At 41.1% G+C, this 17,150-nt stretch overlaps 1 protein-coding gene across 1 annotated transcript in view; it reads left to right on the top strand.

Moving 5' to 3' along the window:
- MORC1 (MORC family CW-type zinc finger 1) overlaps positions 1-17,150 on the top strand; it is a 194,412-nt gene that overhangs the window by 112,375 nt on the left and 64,887 nt on the right. Inside the window, exons 15-17 of the mRNA XM_066241204.1 lie at positions 3,907-4,035; positions 8,316-8,421; positions 13,912-14,050. Coding sequence (XP_066097301.1) covers positions 3,907-4,035; positions 8,316-8,421; positions 13,912-14,050 — 374 coding nt within the window. The remainder of the gene's footprint in view (positions 1-3,906; positions 4,036-8,315; positions 8,422-13,911; positions 14,051-17,150) is intronic.

The following is a 17,150-nucleotide window of genomic DNA, read 5'->3' as shown; positions in this document are numbered from 1 at the left end:
TATTTCTTTGTCCTGATACTTACCTTGTATACTATAATAGCTTCCATCAGGCCTTGTCATTAGGTGTTTGGGGGAGTGGATGTTCTAATTTCTGCCTTTGATAGCCAGTAATTCCTTAGTATTATGTAGTCCTGTAAGTAAACATTAAGCTCTGTGTGTCAGCTACTGAAAACAAGGTCCTAAACATCACCACTCTCTTCAAGGATTTCTCTTTCCAAAAGGGGAAGTAGGCACAAAGTAAACTAAAATGTCATGTGTAAGCATTATGAGAGTGGTGTGATCACAGAGCATGTATCATTATACCTTTGAGGAGTGTGTGCTTATGTTTCTAATATCCTAGTAGTTTTACCACTCTTAAATGTTTGTGTCGGAATTATGGTTGATACTTGTTTTAGAAGTTATCTGTGTTGTGTTAACTGTGTTTAGTTAATGTCTTCAGAGAGGGACATTATTGCAGCTTTGTTTTATCCCCAACAACACACTAATGAGGTATTTTGTCAAGAATAGCAGCACTAGTTTATGAGGGTTTCTTAGGTGCACGATGCTGAGCTCTGTGCTGAAGGCATGCGTAGTTACAAAGCACAGGCCTCCTTTGAAAGGCACAGTCTCGGGGGGGGGGGTAGCATTTCGAGAGAAGACAAACGCGATGCAGAAACAACTTAAATTTCTGCGGAGTTTTACAGTTTTTAACGTGTCTTCACATTTATTCTTTATGATAACACCTGTTAGGCAGGCTGTTGGAAACACTCATTGTATGAATAACAAAATTTTAGTGGTTTCCCACAATTATACAACTACTGAGTGCCAGAGACAGCACTTGAAGCCACTTGATTTTAACCTACAGCACCACTTAACTTAGTGAGAACTGAGTAGTGCAGGTGGAGATCAGAGGAAAAGTCTTCATGAACCTTGTCTAGACACCAAAGAGTGTATCAGGATTTGATGTGCAGCAAAGAAATAGGGCCTGGGTCGGGCCAAGACCAAATGCTGAGCAAAGTGCAAAAACATGAAAGTCTTGAGTTGAGAAAAACTCAAAAAGGAGAATCTACAAGGGAGATTTGAGGTTGAGAGCTGTTAGGTGTCTTGTGAAGAGATGAAGTGGGAAACCTGGGAGTTTGTGAAGGCAGCTCTCAGCCCAGCCCAATCGTGGGTCCTCTTCCGAAGGCAGAGTCCCTGCCCTACTGTTCTAACCCTAACCCTAACCCTAACCCTAACCCTAACCCTAACATTCTGACTCTATATTTGAACAGGATTGGTAAGGTATAAGGATGTTTGTTTGTATTTCATTCAAATTATGCAGTCATATGTTAAGATTGATGTATGGCTGATCCTATTTCATATATATATTTTGTTTCCAAGGTTTATATTTTAAATTTTTTTGACGCAGAAAATATGTTTTATTCCTACTTATACCTCTATTTCTCTTTTTCTTTTCATTGTATTTTAAAAAATTATATTTAAAGGGGTGATATTGATCAATAAGAGTCCATAGATTTCAGGTAAACATCTCTATAGCATTTGAACTGTTCATTATGTTGTGTACCCATCACTCAAAGCCAGATCATTTTCCATCACCTTATATTTGTCCCTCTTTACTCCTTTCCCCCCACTCTGTCCCTTATATCCCCCTACCCCTCATAATCACTTCACTTTTACCTGTGTCCATAAGTCTCAGTTTTATATCTCGCCTATATGTGAAATCATATAGTTCTTAGCTTTTTCTGACTTATGTCACTCAGGTTAACATTCTCCAGGTCTGTCCGTGTTGTCATAAATGGCAATATATCATCGTTTCTTATGGCTGAGTAGTATTCCATTGTATACAGGTACCACATCTTCTATATCCAATCCTCTATTGAAGAACGCTGTGGCTGTTTTCAAGTCTTGGCCACTGCGAATAATGTTATGATGAACATGGGGGTGCATATGTCAGTGTTTTTGAGTTTTGGGGGCAGATACCCAGTAGAGGGATTTCTGGGTCATATGGTAGTTTTACTCTTAATTTTTTTGAGGAACCACCATACTTTCTTCCATAGTGGCTGTACCAGTTTACATTCCCACCAGCAGTGTATGAGGGTTCTTTTCTCTCCACAGCCTCTCCAATGCTTGTTATTACAAGGTTTATATTTCGGAACCTCACTTTTTGAACTTTGTGTGTTGATGAAATGTTCTCTATTGGCCACATTTTAATTGCTGAATAGCCACATGTAGCTAGTGGTTACTACAATATATTGGACAGAATGGTAAATATAAATTCTTTTTCTATGTATTTTTAATACATGCACATTTAGAAAGAAAAAAATGAAGTAAAAGTGTCTCCCCATCTTTCTTTCAACCTGTCTTTTTCTCCGGTGGTATTGACTATTAAAAGTCTTTTATCTTATGTGTAAGCCCTGGCAAGTTGGCTCAGCGTGTGGAAGTCCGGGTTTGATTCCCAGTCAGGACACACAGGAGAAGTGACCATCTGCTTCTCTACCCTTCCCCCTCTCCTTCCTCTCTCTCTCTCTCCCTTCCTTTCCCGCAGCCAAAGCTCCATTGGAGCAAAGTTGGCCTGGGCGCTGAGGATGGCTTAATGGCCTCCACCTCAGGTGCTAGAATGGCTCCAGCTGCAATGAAGCAATGCCCCAGATGGGCAGAGCATCACCCTCTGGTGGGCATGCCTGGTGGATCCCGGTTGGGCACATGCAGGAGTTTGTTTGACTGCCTCCCCGCTTCTAACTTCGGAAAAATGCAAAAATAATTTTATGTGTATATGCTTTTTATAAATCACAAAATTTGATAGTACTAGATATGCTGTTTTACATCTTTCTAAAAAATTAAAACTCTGTCTTTGATATTTTGACACAGCAATATATTTAGCTAGGGCTAGGCCCTGGCCAGTTGGGTCAGTGGTAGAATGTCGGTCTGGTGTGTGGATGTCCCGGGTTCAATTCCTGGTCAGGGCACACAGGAGAAGTGCCTCTGCTTCTCTACTCCTCCCCCTTTGCTTCTCTCTCTCCCTCTCTCTTTCTCTCCTCCTACCAAGGTTCAATTAGAGCGAGTTGGCCCTGGGCAGTGGGGATGGCTTCACGACCTCCACTTCAGGTGCTAAAAAAATGGCTCCAGTTGCAATGGAACAATGCCCCAGATGGGTAGAACATTGTCCCTAGTGGGCTTGCCAGGTGGATCTGGTTGGGGTGTGGGATTCTATCTGTGCCTCCCCTCTTCTCACTAAAAAATTTAAAAAATGAATTTAGCTATAATTCTCTGTTTTAAAAGTTTCCTTGTTTGGAAATGGAATTTATTCATTTTGTATTCTAGGCTTTTATGTTGCTGCCTTTCTTTTTTTTTTCAAATAATATATAAATGGCCATTGTTTGACATATTTGTAGGGAAGTTTTCTAGCAGTACAATTGCCGGATGGTCCTTCATGAGAAGTGCTGTTTTTAAAGAAGGAGGAAGTAGAGAATCTGGTGTGAGGGTGGGGCATAATCAATAAAGACTGGTAAAAGAGAGAACCAGAAACTCTGGCTGTGAGACAGGATGATAAATGTTTCTATCGATAGTCTTAAGGGTAGCCTTTAAGTTTATTCAGTACCATCCCTCCTGGAAGTACTTAAGAAAAAAATGTTAAATGTCAGTGTGTTTTATTGCATATATGGCTGCTATGGTGTTTAGTTTTATTGTAAAGATATTGTATTTACTATATACAGGTTGGAGAATGTAATAAAGTATAAAGCAGAAAAAAATTTCACCCATACTCAGAGAAAACCAACATTAATACTTTAATCTTTTATTTCTGTGAATTAGTTTTTACAATGCTGGGATAATACTGTATATACATGTGTTTATAGCTAAACTTTCCTTTGCTTATCTTAATCTTGTTAATTTTCTTTCATTATTCTTTACCTGCTTTGCATTTTTAAGGTAATAGAAATCTATCATTGTTTTGGAATGAATTTGGATGCCAGAATGACAAGGACATGGAGAGGTCTGTAGATTCTATTCAGTATCAAAGGAGACAAGCACTGTCCATCCCATTCATCATTCAGTGTGGTGAGTGTTGAGTTCCATTCTAATTAGCAATCATGTAATGATTTTCTACAAATGCAAGTCATTGTTTTAAGAAATGGGACATGAGGGAGACAAAGGCGGTGGTTAAGACCTGATTCTTATTTTCAGTGAGGTTAGGGTATAGGAGAGAGGTTAAAATAAGCCCGAAAATAATTATAGTAGAGACGAAATTCAGATAAATGATATAAAAAGGCACAGCATTCTTTGAGGTTTCAAGGGTGTAAAGCCAGTAGCTGCAGCCATTACAACCAACACCTGGCACATGCAGGTTCACATTTGATTTGGATAGATTGTAATGAAACAACAGAGCCAAGAACTGGTGGGCCATTATCTTTAATTCTAAGGCCCTGGCTAGTTGGCTCAGTGGTAGATCATCAGCCTGGCATGCAGGAGTCCCGGGTTTGATTCCCAGCCAGGGCACACAGGGGAAGTGCCCATCTGTTCTCCACCCCTCCCCCTCTCCTTCCTCTCTGTCTCTCTCTTACCCTCCCGCAGTCAAGGCTCCATTGGAGCAAAGTTGCCCCGGGCACTGAGGATGGCTCTATGGCCTCTGCCTCAGGCGCTAGAATGGCTCTGGTTGCAACAAAGCGATGCCCCAGATGGGCAGAGCATCACCCCCTGGTGGGCATGCTGGGTGAATCCCGGTCGGGCGCATGCAGGAGTCTGTCTGACTGCCTCCCTGTTTCCAACTTCCGAAAAATACCAAAAAAAAAAAAAAAAAAATTCTAGCTTACACCCGGCAAATGAGTAAATACACACAGCGGGAAAACACTTACCTTTCCATTCAAGGCTCCCAAAGCCACTGACTCATCAGAGTTTTCCTAGAACCAAAGGCCCTCACCAATTCAGCAGAGCTTAACAAGCCCCTTACCTCTGTTCCCCTTCAGCACGCCTCCATTTTGGCTGCTTTTTCTCCATCCACCATGTGGCCTCTCTGCCCTGCAACAACCTGGTCTCCTCCAAAATGGCCTCCTAGCTCCTCCTTTTAAAACTTTTTGGCAGGACAATCCCTCCTCCAGCACACATTAGCATAACCAAGCCCCTTCCCAAGGAGAAACATAATTAGCCATATCACCTGGGCGACGGCCATTCATGTGGGCAGCGCCGTTTTTAACAATAGAAGTGAGCAAAATCAGGAAATACAAATTTTACAAACTCATTTGCCCAACAAAGGGGGAAGAGGAGAAAGTTGAGGTAAGGTTTCATGACAGAGGTGGTCTTTGCTATTATCTTTAAAATAGAATTTTGATAGACATGTAGCAGGAGATATGTGTTAATATCAGGTGTACATTCAGCTAAAATTTTGGGAGTAGAATAATAGAAATAGTCATCTTATTTTTAATACCTTGTATTGTGTTAAATAAATAGTTGGTACTTAGTAATTGACTACTGAGTAAATCAATGATGAATAAATAATAAAAGAAAAATATCAAGTTGAATAAATGTGTTAGAGGGCTTTCAATGGCAGGATAGGGAGTTTATCCTTCGATAAGTAATGCAGAGTCAGTAGACATTACTGAGTAGGAGAATAACATCATTGAAGAATTGTGCACTTATTGTGTTCCTCTAATATACCTTCTAACCACTATACAAAAGGTTAGAGCATTAAAGACACTCTACTATCTGCAAGGAATCTGGTGTCCAGTGAGAGAGCTAAGCAAACAAATAAAGCACATAATTATGTGTAAAAAAGTTGTAGTTATTTATACAGTGCCAAGCAAACACCTGCTTAACCTTGAGCTTGGGGTGGTCCAAAGAGGACCTGACTGGTCAGATGTGTGCAAGGTACTGCCAGAATCTAATCTCTAGTGTTATGGAGCTATATGAAATTGGGCAAGTTCCTTAATTTCTCTAAGCCTCAATTTTCTTATGACGTGAGATTACTATTTATATTTTCTTCAGAGAAACAGAACCAATAGAATGTAGTCTGTCTGTCTAGATATGTGTGTGTATATGTATATATGATAGATAGATATTAATTGTAGAGAATTTGCTCACATGATTATGAAGGCTAACAAGTCCTAAGATTTTCAGTCAGCAAGCTGGAGACCAAGGAGAGCCATTGGTTTAATTCCATTTTAAGTCTGAAGGCTTGAGAACCAAGAAACCCATCAATACAGTTCCAGTCTGAATGTTGACAGGCTCAATACTCAGGAAGAACTGATGGTATTTTGTTTGTTTTTCTGCTTTAGATGAGACAAGGCAAGATAGTGAGGCATACTCCCACATTCTACCCGACCAGGATCCACTTTGGCAACCCCATCTGGGGATTATGCTTGAGTACCAAGCATTTTTAGTACTTGAGGCTGATGTGCTCCAAGGGAGCTATCCTCAGTGCCCAGGGCCGTGCCCGAACCAATCGAGCCACTGGCTGCAAGAGGAGAAGAGGGAGAGAAGGGGAGGCTAGAGGGGGGGAGTTGCAGATGGTTGCTTCTCCTGTGTACCCTGACCTCAAATCGAACCTGGGATGTCCATATGCCAGGCCAACACTTTGCTCACTGAGCCACCAGCCAAGACCATAACTGATGTTTTAATTTGAGTCTGAAAGCAGAAAAAAGCTAATATCCCAGCTCTAGACAGTCAGGAAAAGGAAGTTCCTTTTTACTCTCAAAAGAGTCAGCCTTTTTTATTGGTGGTGTTCTATTTAAGGAATGGATAAGGCCCATTCACCTGAGGGAGGATAATCTGATTTATTCAGTTTACCAATTCAAATGTTAATTTAGCCTGTGGTGGCACAGTGGATAGAGCATTGACCTAGGATACTGAGGTCCCAGGTTTGAAACTAGAAGGTCGCTGGCTTGAGCGTGGGCTCATCTGGCTTCACTGCAGGCTCGCCAGCTTGAGAGCAGGGTCACCAACTTGAGCATGGGATTATCGACATGGTCCTGGGATTGCTAGCTTAAGCCCAAAGGTCACTGGCTGGGCCTGAGCCCACCTGTACAGGCACATCTGAGAAGCAATCAATGAAAAACTAAAATGACGTAACTACGAGTTCATGCTTCTCATCTCTCTCCCTTCTTGTCTGTCTGACCCTATCTGTCTGACTATCTATCTCTCTCTTGCTAGAAAAAAAAAAGAAAGAGAGAGAGAGAAAGAAAAAGAAAAAGTTAATCTCATTGAAAATATTCTCACAGACACACTCAGAATAGTGTTTGACCAACTATCTGGGCACCTCATGGCCCAGTCAAGTTGATATAAAATCAGTCACCATAAGTAACATCTGGCAATGTTAGATTTTATCATTATTATTATGTATTTTAATTCTCAGTAACATTTTTAGTTAAATACTAATCTTAATCTCTTTTTACATTTGATGATACTGAAAAATAGAGATGTAATTTGTCCAAGATCATAGACATAGTAAGTGGTGCAGCTACTCAGGATCTTAGCCACTGTGCAAGCTGCCTCTATCTTAAATGAACAGAGAGAAGTGTTGACTTAAGAGCCATTAGCAGTGTGTCTGAAAGGAATTCAGAATTAAAGTTAAAAATAACCTGGAGAGAGTGGAATGCCTTGGTCCTAAAAGCAAGGAGGGACTGAAAGGAAGAAATGGTCAAAGAAGTCAAATAAAATGGGAAAGTTAAGTCACTAGAAGTCTTCATGTGGTTTAAGAAGAGGTGGAGATGGATCTATTATTTAAAATGATTTGGGGGCCCTGGCAGATGGCTCAGTGGACAGAGAGTTGGCTCAGTGTATGGACATCTTGGGTTCGATTTCTGGTCAGGACATACAGGAGAAGTAACCATCTGTTTCTCCCCCACCTCTTCTCCTTCTGTCCCACTTCCCCTTCTCCCCCCTCCCCGCCCCCCAGCCAGTAGCTTGATTGGTTCGATTGTGGCCCTGGGCACCGAGGATAGCTCTGTTGGAATGCATCAGCCTCAGGTGCTAAAAATAGCTAGATACTCAAGCATCAACCCATGATGGGGTTGTTGGGTAGATCCCAGTCGAGGATCATGTGGGAGTCTGCCTCACTATCTCCCCTCCTGTCACCTAAAAAAATGTTTTTGGGTGCTGAAAATAGAAGAAAACAAGTGGAAAGAACTTAGGCAATGATAATTATAAATTATTGGTAGTGTCCTAAGGTAGCTCATAGAATCCTAGACTAGTTTGCCATCAAGTAAAATGGTATGTGATCAAAGATTCACTTGCCTTTGGCTTGAAACATACCTCACAACTTTTACTATACACAACCTGACATCTTTCTGTGATGAATTCCCTTCTGATTATGGTTTTTCTTGTGTGTGATTTGCTTTGATGAACAGATCTTTGCCTTAAATGGAGAGTCCTGCCTCCTTCTACAGATATTCAGGGTGAAGAACTTGCTGACATGTGGGTTTGTGCTAAAAATCCTAACCTCTTGGAAAACAGGTAGGTTTTGATAGTTTTCAAACATTCTTTATCCATTTTTAATTCCCAGAGTATGTGTGTGTGAAACTGAAAAAGGTCAGCTCTAGATACATTTTGGCTTCGTAGCTGTCGTCCCCTACAACTCTTTAGCACCTCGCTACCTGTGGAAAGGTATTTCATTGGATAGAAAGGTGCTTTTCTATCCAAAAAGAAGAGCCCTGGGTGTAATGATTTGCAGATGTTGGGGTGTACAGCTCTCTGCTCTCGCTGGTGGAAATCTGCGGCCGTGTTTAGCTCTGCCTTTCAGTTCTTTTTTTTTCATTTTCACACAACATAGCACCGTCTCATACAGTTCTACCCAGAGGGGGTCTCCAGAGGGACTAACCTGTTAGACCATGGGCTTTTTCTGTTTAAGTCATATATTGATTTCATTGCTTTGTGCTCTTGGAGGAAGAAATTAAGACCAAAACAGGAAAAAGACCGATTAAATATTGATGAATGTCAGTGTTATTAGAAGCCCTTTTAGACTTACATGCTTTTTCTGGGGGGAGGGAGAAGAATTAGCAGACTCCTTTGATATAGGTACCCCTAACTCAAGTATTGCTTTCCCATAGAGTTGGCTGTAAGTCCTTTGGCCTGGATAAGTCAATCAATATTGCTAGTATAGACATTCAGGTAATAGCTCTTGTTGGATTATCTTTTATCCAGGCTTGAAAAACAAAAAAACAACAACAAAATTTTAAAGAAGAAAACATTCAGAAACTGCTACTAAAATCCTATTGTGCCTGGGGTCCCCGGGTTAATAATATTTAGAAACTAAGTAAAAATGTCAGCAATGACAGGGCTCTGAGATTTCACATAGCCAGGGGGTTTTCAGTCTCCCTTTTGTGGTTTGCAACAGAACCTGTTTGTTTGTTTGTTTGTTTGTTTGTTTGTTTGTTTGTTTCATCCCAAATAAAATTAGCATCAGACCCAAAATAGAAAAAATAGAAAAAAATGGAAGTTTGGGAATCCGGGGCCCAGAGGTATCGACCCACTTCCCTTTCCGTTCCCTGCTCCGCAGAAAGCCAAGAGCCCGGGGAGCACTCTTACAAAGGAAACACTGACCCAGTCCCATGTTTTCATGCTGGAGAAGTGAGAAGCCAAGCCCAGACGGGGGTTAGGAAACCTGTGCATGAGGCCACTCGCTGAGGTCTTTGGCTTCGTACGCTGATTTCAGACTTGACTTGGGACTTACATAGCTCCTGAAAAAGAATCAAGTGTTGGCTTAGTCTAGTGTTAACAGTCAGATATATCATGTTTTCATTCGGTGTCATTATTTTTATAGAAGTGTCATTTAATGCAAGTTCTCTGTTGCTGTTTTTTTTCAATTTCTGTGTGGAAAGATCTGCGGATGAAAAATGTAAATAGGCCCTGGGTGGTTAGCTCAAGTGGGTAGAGTGTCAGCCCAGCGTACGGAAAGCCCAGGTTTGATTTCCAGTTAGGTCACACACGAGAAGCGACTATCTGCTTTCTAGGCCTCTCTCTCCCCCTTCTCTCTCTCTTCCCCTCCTATAGCCAGTGGCCCAGTTGGTTTGAATGTCATCCCCTAGTCCTGAGTATAGCTCAGTTGCATCAGCCCCAGTCCGAGGGGGGGTGGTGTTTAGGGGGGGATGTTGCAGGCTGGGTCCCGGTAGAGGTGCTTGTGGGAATCTGTCTCACTTTCTCTCCTCCTCTCACTTAAAAAAAAAAAAAAGGAAAGGAACATGTAAATAAAATTGACCCAGACCTTCAATCCTCAAAAAAAAAAAAAAATAATAATAATAATATTGATCACTTATTGTGAGCTAAGAACTTTTTATACAGCATAGAACAGAGTTTTAGAGTTCAGAATCTGGAGCCAGACTGCCTGGGTGTGAGTCCTAACTCTATTAGCTGTGAGTCCTTGGACACATGCCCAGTCCCTTTTTAACTCAGCTTCTTATCATGTAGAATGGGATGTAATAACAGCATCTTTTGATTCTTTTCTGGGTCTAGCTGAATTCCTTGTAAGGTAAGGTCAGTCCGCTATGTGCCCGATCACTGGGGGGCCCCTGCAAGGTAACAATCCATGAGGATTTTGGCCCCGTCTCCATAGATCTAATCATATACCTCTATGACCTCTTAGATCAGTCTTAGTCATTATCGGACCCACGGAAGTGGATCTACAGCTTCCGTTATCTCCAAATGACCATTCCTTATACTCTTACCCTCTTCTCCTTGAAAAGTGGTTATGCTATCACAGAGCATCATTTCAAACTGCAGTAACTGTCCCTTTTACACATAGAGCAGGGCCACTGGTGACAACAGGCAAGATAAATTTAGCTACGTCCACCGAGACCTCACGGACCTTAAAATGCAAAAGTCTTTTTATAATTTCTTCTTAAGTCCCTGGTTCTGTATTTTATTTCCACTGAAAAGATTATGACAAAGGTATGCTTAAAATGACATCAAGAGATATGTGGGAGATGTAAAAAAAAAGAAAAATTCCTGATTACAGAGGCAGCTACATAAGGGTTGACACTTACTTTATGGGAGATCATTGACAGCAAGTAAATGTGGTGATTTCCAGGGGAAGAGAAATTGAGCTGATGACTTCGCTCAGTCCTTGAAATAGATTATTATTAGAAAAAACTTGGATCTATGTGTCACTGGATTGGGATAGAATCACATAAAGAGGGTGTGTTGAATGATGAGAAGTGGAGTACAGTTATATATTAGGCAACATTTGATGAGTGGAAGGACAGAGTAATGGGATAAGGGTGGCATTGTCTATATTCATAGAAAAGATAGTTATTGCCAGTTGTTAATTGCCAACTGTCTGCAGGGTTAATGCCAGTGAACAACATTTGAATAAACAATGTGTGTAACCAGAACTTGGGTAGGAAACATAATAGTAGCTCTCTTTTACATAGCAATTACTTACATCACCTCCTTTCATCTTTACAATAATCCTATGAACTTTCTCTGCTTCTCAGGAGAGAAAACAGTGACGGGAAGAGAGGTCCAGTGATTGCCCAGGATGCCTCCTCAGAGCTAAAACTTAAAGCCGAGCATTTTGAGGCAAAACCTGTACCATTTCCTCCTTACCACACCCACTCTCTGAAGGCATCCTGTCCATCTAGAGCAGGGGTCTCAAACTCAACTCAGCATGTGGGCCACAGAGCAAGATCACAGCCGTTCGGCGGGCCGCACTAGGTCTACAAAAGGCAACTGTTACGCAACACTTTTCTCACTGCAGTTGAAAACAAAAAAAAAATCAGTACAACAAGCACAATCGTACATGCAGTTTACTCAGTGTCACAAAATGACCAGAAACTGTAGTTCACATCACAACTGCTGTTAACTAAGCTAATATCTACCTAGGATGCTAGAGAAATGAAAAATACAAGTAGGCCCCTAGGCTTACTTAATTTTATCCAAAATATTTTGAACTTTGTGGATTAGTCTGCGGGCCGCACAAAATTGTTCGGCGGGCTGCATGCGGTCCGCGGGCCACAAGTTTGAGACCCCTGATCTAGAGAGCCTAATTCCACCCTGGTACTTTTATGGTGACAGAATACACTATTTTACAAATAGTAGTATCAAAGTTGGTGACTCAGGCCCAGGAAAGTTATTATTATTTTTTTCAGACCATGGAAGCCTCTTTTTGTTTCCCACTTTAAGTACGGAGGGAGGTTATACATATTTGTCACAGTAACCCAAGCAATAGACAGCGGTACACATCCATTCCACTCATGGTGTGTATTTATCTGCGTTAAAAATAGGGATCACCAGCAGAGTAAAAATGATGGCTATCAGTTATCTGAATCAGAAAAAGACTGAATTCTTAAAAGGATTTAAAAAATATCTATGGATTGAATTGTACGTTAAAATTTAGTTTGTTTCCAAAAATCTTTGACGACGAATGGATCACGCTTTAATAAAATACTTGTGCTTTCTCTTTTCTCAATAAACACTTTATGCTGCCTGAGCTTCTTCCATGAGATAGAATTCTTACAGGTACCGCCCCATCGACATCCGCTTCTCAACGCCGCGGCAGCTATGTGTATACACTGCTCACAAAACTTAGGAGACATTTCAAAATGAATAGGAAGCAAGAAAATATCCCCTCATTTTTGTGAGCAAAAGTTAGATGTCCCCCAATTTGTTTATAAACCACTTTTTTTGAAAATAACAATAGTAACAAATTTCTTATGTAGGTGGAATTAAGTTGTTGTTTTTCGCAGTAGTTCTTGAATTTGATTTTAGTTCTTCTCTGTTGGTGGGGGCAAGAAAAATAAAAGCTGCAGCTCCCCAAACCAGAGAAATTGTAGGTATAATCTGCTAAACTTTTCCTGCACTGTTCCAGACGGGAGAAGGCCCTATCTCCATCCTCAATCTCCTTCTCCCTCTCCTAGCCTAAAGCACATTTATTTTGTCCCTTCTGCCTCCTTTTGGTGCCTACTTAATAGAAAAACCAGTTTAAAGCCGGCTCTAGGAATTGACCCTAACATTTCAACGTTAACCGCACATCCCCAGGCATGAATCAAAACCACGCCCAGTGGGAGTTGAACCTCTTATTCTTGCCACGCCTGACACCAAGGTGAACTAGAGAATCTCTCAAGTTTTCAACGGGTTGGCTAACTCAGCTCACAGAACATAGTCAGAAAACCGAAAGTAGGGGAAAGCCCTCAAACCTTCCAAATCATGTCTCAAAAGTCATTACTATTTTTTGTAGTCATAACTAGAGAAGCCCTCATTCATTTACACCCAGCTCTACTTGATGATATAATACATGTGTTAACCCACCAGTGATGAGAAACGGCACATCGGTAAGGTTGGGGAGCAGGGTGATCACCAGAAGCAGATACACTGACGATGGCAGGGAGAGAAGGATGTTGCAGCAGGGCAAGGGGGCGGGGCAGTTTGAACAGGGGGGCGAAATTATTTGAAGAAGAACTTTACTACACTCCCAAAGCTATCAGTGAGCACATTACATCACAATAGTTATCGGTCTGCACAGTTACTCTGAGTCATACAAAAGACCCATGTTTCAGAAGCAGAATTATTCAGTGTATTGTGAACAGACATACAGATTTCTGTCCCTAATGTCTTGGGGAGAAAAATGTTTAGCATGATAAGATAAGCTTCAATTATCAAAAAACATTTTTACAAAAGGCCTCATTTGGTGATAATGCAAGATAAATGAAGCATTTAGTAAATAATGAACAGTTTCTCATTCTGGGAAATAGAGACTACTTATACTACTTTTCATGTTTTCTAGTAAGCTTTTTTTTCTTTCCATTAAGCTCCTTTTTCATAGAAATTGGAGATTTAAGGTCATGTATTACCTAAAACATCATCAAGACAATGTCTTCCCTTATATCCAAATTTTGGATATCAGACATAAAGAAGTGTAAGTCCTTGTAGAAGTAAATCGTCTTTTGCAGACAGTAATAGTTTTATGTCTTCTCCTGATGTTGTGGTCTCTTGTGTTTGTCGGTTGTGAAGTTGTCATCAGACAGAATGCTTACCTTCCATCCCCCTCGGCACCATGAGCACAGTGTCACCGGTAAAAAGTCAGAAAGATAAGCGACTTCAGGAATCAGTCCAGAGGTATCGCGATCGACTGGCAGAACAGCAGCCACAGGTAAGCAGTTAGTAACTCTGTCCAAAATCTACCCTGACGCTTCAGCCGTTGGTTTCTTGAGTACAAATGGACTAATGTGGTTTACTCTGGGGAAGCTTCTTTTTTTCTGTCCTCTTTTCTGTCCTTTTTTTTTTTTTTTTTTTTGGTCACCTTTTAATTGTGGATCTAAGGTGAGCACAAGTGCTCCAGGGGTCTGGAAAGGGATGAGAGTTCTTAAAAATATTATACATGTGATATCTAAATCCAATGACACAGCAGTGCAGGTGAGGACTAGGGGAGTTTCATTCCATTCTATGAATGCACACAGAGCCTTGTAGAGATTAGCAAGCATGTCACAGGTCACGTGGTCAAGACTGGGACACCAGTATTTATGACTCCAAAGGTTAGATTCTTTTTATTTTATAATGGTTCTTCCTTAAGAGTGGATTTTTGAGGTAAAGAGTTGTTCTTTTAAAAAAATATCAGTCTATTAATACAGAAACTCAGAGTCATATTGAACTGTTAAGAAAGTTCAGTAAATAAAATATTACTATCAGTAAATGTGGGTTACCATGACAATTCCAGATGAAGGAAAAGGGGGCATGCAGAAATATTATTTAAAAAAAATTTTTTTTTGACTGAGACAGAGTCAGAGAAAGGGACAGATAGGGACAGACAGGAGGAAGAGAAATGAGAAGCATCAATTCTTTGTTGCGGCACCTTAGTTGTTCATTGATTGATTTCTCATATGCACCTTGACTTGGGGGAGGGGTTGCAGCACAACAAGTGACCCCTTGCTCAAGCCAGCGACTTTGGCCTCAAACCAGCAACCTTGGGCTTGAAGCCAGTGACCACTGGGCTCAAGCTAGTGACCATGGAGTCATGTCTCTGATCCCACGCTCAAGCCAGTGACCCTGCACTCAAACTGATGAGCTCTTGTTCAAGCTGGATGAGCCCACGCTCAAGCCGGCGACCTCGGGGTTTCAAACCTGGGTCCTCCGCATCCGAGTCTGACACTCTATCCACCGTGCTACCACCTGGTCAGACTATTTTAATTTTTGATCTAATAAAGTCATTAGATCCGTTTGCTTTATGAATTTACCACCCAAATGCCACATTTTAAGTTGTATGGTATGTCAACTTCCTCAAATAGAACATTGAGAAGCTCAGAAGTCTATGTCTAAATGTGTGATCCCCTCTCTAGATGTCAGGACATAAAATGCTCATTCAAACAGAAAACTCTGTGTGTGTGTGTGTGTGTGTGTGTGAGAGAGAGAGAGAGAGAGAGAGAGAGAGACAGAGACAGGCAGGAAGGGAAAGAGATGAGAAGCATCAATTCTTTGTTGCGGCACCTTAGTTGTTCACTGATTGCTTTCTCATATGTGCCTTGACAGTGGGGCTACAGCAGACTGAGTAGCTCCTTGCTCAATCAAGCCAGCGACCTTGGGCTCAAGCTGATGAGCCTTGCTCAAACCACATGAGCCCAGGCTTGAGCTGGCAACCTTGGGGTTTCGAACCTGGGTCTTTCGCATCCCCGTTCAACGCTCTATCTACTGCGCCACCGCCTGGTCAGGCCTGAACAGAAAACTCTTGCAGAAAGGGAGCTAAGACCCCATAGATTTAATACCTTATATTATGTGTATTCCTGGGCTCTTAGAAGATAAACTTTCTTTCTATCCCAGTTTCCACTTTCTTTCCTTTCTCACCTTGCTGAAGACCTCTGCCATGCAAATCAGTTTCCACCTGGGTTCACAGCAAAAGAAGCCTGATCCTCCTCCCTTTTTTAGCCTGGAGCCTCGGGGTTTCTTTGGGGGAAATACTGAGTCACTTTGGGAAACATTCTCCTATGCACTCCTCATCCCCCTAAAAGCAGGTCAGCTTTCTACAGATTTAGAGCCTTTAGTTGTAGGCTTGATAACAAGTCAGAGGTGAAGAAAGGTATCATATAGCCTGCAATTATTTTCATAAACAATTAGGTGAAATCAGATCTTTCCAATGTGGAACATCTTCATTTGTTCTGTTTCTTATTTTGCTTACCACTCTCATTCCCATGTAGCTCTGTGAAGACATACAGCACATTCTGAATTGATTTTATCTGTTGTGTTTTTTTTTTGTTTGTTTGTTTTTCCTATAAAAGCCAAAGCTTGACCCTTGGAAGAAATAGTGCCAATCATAAACTCTTAATTACCTTTCTGTTTGTTAGGATTGGATGTTTTATTCAATAGCGAGGTAGAGATCTTTACAGTAGCTGATGGAATAACAGATTTGGGCCATCCATTCTGCTTCATCTTTCTTTCTTATTAGTTGTTATTTTCCTAAAATGTTAAGCCAGGTTTGTAGATTCAGTCTGTTTCAAATATAAACAAAGAAATTTAGCTGTACTCAAATAGAACCCTGCTCCTTCCAGTTCAAAGGACGGAGACTCCTCACCATCCTTCTTGCCCCCTTTTGCAAAAATAAGCCAAGCATGTCAATACCAGGAAATAATTAGATGCATGCCATGCAATTATGGTTTGACTACTTCTGCTCTGTCTTCCCGCTTCCCACTGTCAGCATCCACTTAGCCACTGACCGGACCTAAAGACCAGGTATAAATTTGCATACCCCACCCATTTCTTATTCTCTTGTTTCACCTTTAATGGCAGAAGGCATCCCGATTTAGAAAATAAGAGTTGACTAGGTGATTGGAGGGATGGAAGAATGGCAAGGTGGTCTTATGGTATTTGTATTAGAAGTCAGAAGCCACAGACACCCACTGGTGTGTAGAATGCCTAAGTCTAACTTCTAGGAGCGTCATTCATAGGATGCTCTGGTTAGAGAATACTCACAGTGAGTTAGAAAAGTGTTATGATAAAAGAGGTATTCTAGTAATTGGATCTGTTCCTCTAGGAGAAAATGAAGTAGCTAGATCCCCAGCCACATTTTAGCTGGTTACATTCAATTATAACAAAGAGAGGCGAGTGAAGTTCAAAGAAGCTAAATTAGTTGAATCAAGGCATACATCTTTAAGTGGCAAACTTGGATTTTATTTCCTTTTTTGCCTTATTCTAACACTGATCTCATAATTTCAAAGTATAAATGCAAAGGACCTGAGAACATTTACAAAGACAACAAACTGATG

This window comes from Saccopteryx bilineata, chromosome 8 (genome assembly GCF_036850765.1).
Source record: "Saccopteryx bilineata isolate mSacBil1 chromosome 8, mSacBil1_pri_phased_curated, whole genome shotgun sequence".
Taxonomy (NCBI): domain Eukaryota; kingdom Metazoa; phylum Chordata; class Mammalia; order Chiroptera; family Emballonuridae; genus Saccopteryx; species Saccopteryx bilineata.
The sequence above is the reverse complement of the archived record's forward strand: the minus strand, read 5'-3'. Positions and strand labels throughout refer to the sequence as shown.